At 46.5% G+C, this 7040-nt stretch overlaps 1 protein-coding gene across 1 annotated transcript in view; it reads left to right on the top strand.

The window, feature by feature from the left end:
• The first annotated feature begins 784 nt into the window (after nucleotides 1-784).
• Nucleotides 785-7040, top strand: part of AMOT (angiomotin) — a 44594-nt gene continuing 38338 nt past the window's right edge. The window contains exons 1-2 of the mRNA XM_007466311.1: nucleotides 785-841; nucleotides 2752-3641. Of these exons, the coding sequence (XP_007466373.1) occupies nucleotides 2770-3641 (872 nt within the window). The 5' untranslated portion in view covers nucleotides 785-841; nucleotides 2752-2769. The remainder of the gene's footprint in view (nucleotides 842-2751; nucleotides 3642-7040) is intronic.

The following is a 7040-nucleotide window of genomic DNA, read 5'->3' as shown; positions in this document are numbered from 1 at the left end:
ATGTGTGGAGAAGGGCGATCACTTTTGCTACTCCAGTAAGAATGGATGGGCCATTGATCAGATTGTAAGCTCTGTGAGGGCGGGAACTATGTGTTGTGCGTCCTTTGTAACCCTCATTGTGTTTAGCACAAGGCTGGAAAATGTGTGGAATAGCCAGGATGCAAGAAGTACTTAATGACTTGGTTGAAAAGAAGCTTGGGTTTTCTTCTGCCCCTCTGAGGCTGTAGCAGTTAAATCAGGAGCTTCACCGAGTGTTCTCTTTTTGTCTAAAATCTACCTTTTGATGACTGCCTTCCCTTCTGTGATGTGGGCCACTGAGTCTCACCTTTCCTGCTACTGATAGCAGTTTAAATGTTGCACCCAAAAGGTGACTGTGGTTATAGCTTTTGTTGTCACCTACCACTCCAAGTCAGAATGGAAGCAGCTGCTCCTGGGGGCTGTGAGGCTAGAGCAGAGCAATCCTGAACATTTCCATCCCCTGGAGACTGGACGACCCCCTGAACACAGCCGCTGGAGAGTGAGGTTTCTTTTTGTCCTTGTGGAAATGGACTCTGCCACTCACATAAAAGGCAAGCACACGGCAGGTAAAGTCATCCCCTTGGAAGGACTGGTTTGGTTAACTGTTGGCCATTGGTGGCAAAATAGAAACGACGTTTTTATTTCTCCCTCCCTCCCCTTCCTGACCATTTCAGAGTGACCAGTGGTTGGACTCTTGGCGGCGCTTACCCTGAACCTGAGTGTTAGGGGAGAGGGAATCTGCCGTTGCGGTTTCTGGAGCTGCTCATAAGCAAGAATTCCCTATCCTGAGCAAGGCTTTAAGCCTAAAAGAAAGCAGAAATAGGTATGGACCATTGGTGTGAGTGGGTGCCGGTGTGTGCGTGCGAGCCCGGGTGTGTGCAGGGCGGGGCGGGTGTGGGGTGGGAGGGGGTGGCGCGCTCTTCAGAGTCTGCATTTCCCTGCCTTTCAGGAAGGGTTTCTAAGTGATTTTGTTTGAACCATACATGCTCCCATTTCTATTTTTTGGAGAGAGGTAGTTTTCTAGTCATCTTTCCAGTTTCAGGCTCCAGCAGAAATTTATATGTTATACCTGTCAGCCTAATAGAAAATCGCAATCTGACAGTTTAAGTACAGGAGTCCCAGAGGGTCACTGCAAGAGGGGGAAAGTGGACTTAAGGGCAGGTTGCTCAGCCCCTTGGTGTGTACTTCCCCCCAGAATATGATGAATGGGATTTAAAAGGGGCCTTTGGAAGGTTAACTGTGGGGTGAAACTGCTCAATAGAACAATTAGAAACCAGGTAGCAGTAATCATGCAAGAAGTGCAAAAGGAGGGGGAATGACCTTTTTCCATCTACCACACGCATCTTTTGGGTCACTCCCTGCAAGACTAAAGGAAAGGGGGTCATGTTTCCAGAGAGACTGGAGACTATTTCAAATCATAGAAGTCAGGGCCTGGGAGCCAGGACTCCAAAGTTCTCATCTAGGAACCCGAGGCTGGTTAGGTTGACCTAATTGTGACTTTTTGTGTGACATCATGTCCATTCTCCAACACTACTTAAGATCCTTGAAGTGAAAGTTTCACTACTGAATATTAGTATTGAATTGCAGGACTTAACATGACAGATTCTGTCCAAAGATTTTATGAGCCTCTAATGAATTTTCATAGACTATGCTGTGCAGAGAGAGAGAGAAGAGAGAGGTCACCTACTACCATTTTTCAGGTGGGAAAACAGAAGCCAAGAAAAGAGGAATCAATTGCTTAGGTTAACCTGTAAACCCACAGCATGATTAGAATTTGAGTTTTAAGTTGTCTTTACTACTGATATCCATTTCACTCAACCCATATTATTTCCCTAAGAAGAATTGGGGTGGGGGAAGGGATATGGTAATCATACCCTTTCCAGAAGGATGACCTTTTAGTTTTTCAATTTCTAAATGCTGTCAGTGGCACACTTCAAATAAAGAGGGCTTTCCCTTTAAGCTCCTCCTACCCAACAACAACAACAAATTCTCAATGACTATTTCTGGATGGCTGAAAGAGAAACTTTGTCAATAACAATTCTCCCAAGCCCTTCTCTTACTAAGCCAAGGAGTATCCAAGATGGACAATACAAAAAGGACTTTTTAAAAAAAGATATGTTTCAGAGTTTTATGAGATCAGAGAAAAAGATTTGCATCAAGCAGAGATCATTTCTATGTGGTGCAAGCCAAGCTCTCTTCACTTTTTATTTATTTGAGTTATTATTTGGCATTTTGTAGCTCCCTCCACATGCTGAACAGCTTTACAGATCCTGCCTATGGGGTAATTTCCCTCACTGTCCTTCCCCCGCTGCCACAACCATAAGAGTTGGATTTTTCATTTCACTAGAATACAGAGAGATGAACTTTGTAAGGACCTAGGAAAATTGCCCTCTCTGATCACCCTACTTGGCTGCTTCACGTTTCCCCAGTGCTTTTAGGAGTTAAGTCAAGATTGAATACTTAACCCAGGCTAAAAGTAAAAGAGGAAACAGAGGGCTCTTATGCCTCTTGTTCCTCATCATGTCAGTTAGAGCCAGAAGCCGCCAACAATTAACTGATTAATTCTAGATTCAGTTCTCTACTTTGTCTCTGCAGTGGAATCCTCACCCCCAAATACTCATTTTCTTCCCCTTTAGAGGACTGATTTATCCATCACCTGGATGTTAAGCTTCCTGTTTCCCCTTCCCAGGTCAAGGGCAGCCCAGGTGCCCAATTTCTCTCTCTCTTCACAAGGCACCACCAGCAATAGAGATGAGAAATTCTGAAGAACAGCCAAGTGGAGGAACCACAGTATTGCAGCGTCTGCTACAAGAGCAGCTCCGCTATGGCAATCCTAATGAGAATCGCAACCTGCTTGCCATACACCAGCAAGCCACAGGGAACGGCCCTCCTTTCCCCAGTGGCAGTGGGAACCCAGGCCCTCAGAATGATGTGTTGAGTCCCCAAGACCACCACCAACAGCTTGTGGCTCATGCTGCTCGACAAGAACCCCAGGGGCAGGAAATCCAGTCAGAAAACATCATCATGGAGAAGCAGCTTTCCCCTCGAATGCAGAATAATGAAGAACTCCCGACCTATGAGGAAGCCAAGGTCCAGTCCCAGTACTTTCGGGGCCAACAGCATGCCAGTGTTGGAGCTGCCTTCTATGTCACTGGAGTGACCAACCAGAAGATGAGGACTGAGGGACGCCCGTCAGTTCAGCGGCTCAATCCTGGAAAGATGCATCAGGATGAAGGACTCAGAGACCTTAAGCAAGGACATGTTCGCTCCTTGAGTGAACGACTAATGCAGATGTCACTGGCCACCAGTGGAGTTAAGGCTCATCCGCCTGTTACCAGCGCTCCCCTCTCCCCACCACAACCCAATGACCTCTACAAGAATCCCACAAGTTCCAGTGAATTCTACAAGGCCCAAGGGCCACCTCCCAGCCAGCATAGCCTGAAGGGCATGGAACACCGAGGCCCCCCACCAGAGTACCCCTTCAAGGGCATGCCACCCCAATCTGTAGTGTGCAAGCCCCAAGAGCCAGGGCACTTCTATAGTGAGCATCGTCTGAACCAGCCAGGGAGAACAGAGGGGCAACTGATGAGGTATCAGCATCCCCCTGAGTATGGAGCAGCCAGGTAAGAGAGTTCCCTTTCTGTCATTCCCTGACCTCATCCCCAACCAGCTTCTGCTGTGTGTTGGGAACCTTAAGGGAAGGAATGGGCAGGTGTTTGGTATAACAAACTCTGCAGTGCATGGCTGGCCCCTGGCTTAGCACATTTCCTGCCAACCTGAATTTCTAGCCTCTTCAGCAGTCACTAGCCCTGTATTAACATACCCTTGACTTTATAGGTTGAGCATGGCCCCAGCTGCCTAGTGGCTGAACAGGAGCACAAGTCTTGATTTCAGCAGCTTTTCGCTGTCCGGTCTCCTCAGATATTGAAGGAAGAGTCAGTGTTCCTCTTCTTGTGAATTATTAAGCCCTTCTTTGAGGGGAAGTAAATTATCTTGCACTTGAGTCTGGAATATCCTGTCACTTTCATTCATTCTCCTCCACAGAGCTCTCTTCACTAACTTTTGTAAACAAATCTTCCTGCAGAATTTGTATGATTTTCTCAGACACTGAACAAACATCCAGATATTATTGTTGGGAGAACTATATATGTACAGGCTCAGAATGTGACTTGCCGTGTACTGTCTTGCAGTTCCTGAAGTCTGGACTGCTTCATCTTTCCTCTGTAGAGAGTTTGTTAGCTGCCGGTGACGTTTTTAAACATCTAAGTCCAATTCACCTCATATCATATAGATGCTAAAATGCAGAAGGAAAAATATTCCCATGGCTTCTGTACAACTTGCCATTAGTTCAGGAGGACTGTTTTGTATATTCACTAATTCCTAAATGTACTTCTGAATTATTCAGGGACCCATTGACTCATTGCTGTATCAACCAGACCTTAGGATTCTGTGATTCTGTTCATTGTTCCTATTGTTCCTGTTGGGGCCATGTCTCCAGTCAGGAGTATTTCAGCATATGGGACAGAGGGAAGGTTTCAACCCTGGGCAAAAATGATGGCAGTTATGTGTGGTATTCCTGCCTTGTTACCATGGGTAGTTATGGGTGGCTTTTGTCCATAGGCAGCCCCTAGACGAGGCCTGTGATCTCTTTGATGCCTAACTTTTTGCCTCCTGTCCCCTCCTACTCATTTGGGGAAGAGTCTCTTGGCTTGAAGTATAGTGGGTGACTCAAGAAAGAAGGCAGTCAGTGGGTGGAGTAGGGTGAAGGTTAGAGAATGCACCTGGCATTTCCTGGCATTTCATTTTTTTCACCTCTAGGCCCTGTTTTTTAGCCAGAGGCAATTCACTTTGGGCTCCACCCCTAACTTTGCCAGTTTAGGATTTTTTTAATTCCTTAACCCACGCTGATTTCCTAATCTTTTTCAACCTCCTCTGTGCAGCATTCAAAGGGCAGGAGCCTAATGTCTGATAAGTGGCTTGAAACAGGAAATGGGGTAATGGACAGGGCCCTTCCGGTTTAAATGAGTAAGAACCCAATTCCCATCTGCCCAACGAAATGGAAGACCCAGGGAGGGGTTGGTCCATTGGACTGCTTAGCTTAATGGAAACTCATCCAAACCAGCAACATGGCAGTGAAGCTGGGGGGTTTTATTTTGCTCTTTTCTGCAGCATGGAAGAGTGTGTGGGACTCCCTCCTGTATGTGAGTGGGCTGTAAGTGTATTACCTTGTGGGAGGGGAGTGTGTTGGCTGGGGTGTGGAGCAGAATCCAAGCCCCGCTCAACACATGGCCCGCCTTCCCAGGAAAGCTATTTTCAGAACTCATTCACTAGCATTGTTTGTGATCTGAAATGACTCCCACAGTGTTTGAAGCTAGATAGAAAAGCCCTTTGATCTGCCTAAAAAAAATATTAAGGAGCCCAAAGAGAGATTTTTTTCCCTCCCCATACTGATTAAACCACCAGAGAAACTTAGCTGCATATATTTAACTGGAAGGTATTTGTATTTTCTCCTCCCTCCTATGTTATCTGTGGCTCTCTCGCTCTATTCCCCAAAGCAGTAGATTCCAGGCTGATTACCCTCTCTTGGGCGGTATTTTAATACACAGGTTTGCTGGAACAGTTTTTTTTTTTTCCTCTATGGGAGAGGAATAGGGTGCTTGATATGCTCAAAGAATAATCAAGCCTAAGACAATCCTAACCAGAAGATGCTCTTTGTGAGCTTTGGGTCTGCAGCAGACAAACTCTGGCAATAAAATTTTTGCAGAGCCTGGGGTGAGGGTGTGGCACATATTGACAAACTACTGGCAATGGGAGGTCCTTGAATTGCTTTCCGTAAGTATACCGCTTTTAGGTGGTGGCACATTTTTCCTCCTTTATTTCCTTTAACCAACTAGCTGGACAGTTTGTGAGTACCTTTCCAAGTAACTGCCGCTAGCACCAAACGATTAGAAGACAAAATCCTTAGTTCTTAATCCACAAATTACAGATCAAGATTCAGAGTAAGCTCTTTGAACAAATTGTTCAAAAAACCTTTGTTGGCCTTTAGAGGTGCGGTGAAATGCGAGAGATTTGCTGTTAAAATGAACAAAACGTTATAAACAGTCTTTTTTATTACTTCATCTTCCCTATGCCCTCCTCCCCACTTAAAAAATAAATATCCTGAATGCCCAGAACTCCAGATGGGAAACAAGGCCATGCCATCTGAAGAATTAAAACTTTTCTGAATCTTTGTCTTTCTAAGTGCTGAGCCTTTTCTGCATCCGGGGTTTATACATTTATCAACTGCTTTTAAAAATTAAATCCCTTCTGTTTGTGAAGCAGCCACCTCCTTTCAATTGTTGAAATCATGCCCAGATCTGAGGTTTCTTGAAATCCTTTTTTAGTGGAATCTAAGGGTGACCTAACTCTGTAGTTCAGAGCGGAGCTGGTTGTGCAAGAGAAACAATCAGGAATTTGCAGCCCTCTCCAGGATTCAGAGAGTAACCATCACAGAGCCTGGGAAAGGCACAGTTTCTGTGGGGAGAATAAATTGGGTTCCAGGCTGTTGGCACCTGCTCTGGTGAGAGTGTGCGTGTGCGGGCTTGCACACGTGTAGGCCAGGAGTGTACAGTGTGCGTTGGGGGTGTGTGTGGGGGGCTGTGTGTCTGGGAAGGGCAGGGGCTCCCGTCAGAGAGGTGGCAGGGTGGAAGTTGCTGTGTCAGCTCAATGGATCTGCTTTTGCTTTCCCTTTGTGTCCTCACAAGCTGTCTCTGGGAGGGATTTCCCCCGGCTTTGAGGAGATGCTGATTTTGGTCACTGGCCTCTGCCCTGCGTATATGTCAGGTCTCCTTTTCCGCAGAGCACCTGGGGCCCAGGTTGTCTTAGGAAGGAGAAGGATGAAGGGAGGGAAGGGGCAGGGAGGCAGGTCAGGGCGTCCATGGGATCATGTGATTGTGTGGTCTACAGGCGGCTTGTTGTTTCTGGTTAATGTGTCAGTGGGGAGAGATTCCTGCTGCTGTGCGGGGGGAGGAGCTGGGGGGGGT

Source organism: Lipotes vexillifer, unplaced genomic scaffold (genome assembly GCF_000442215.2).
Source record: "Lipotes vexillifer unplaced genomic scaffold, Lipotes_vexillifer_v1.1 scaffold298, whole genome shotgun sequence".
Lineage (NCBI taxonomy): Eukaryota > Metazoa > Chordata > Mammalia > Artiodactyla > Lipotidae > Lipotes > Lipotes vexillifer.
This window is presented reverse-complemented; position numbering and strand designations above follow the sequence as displayed.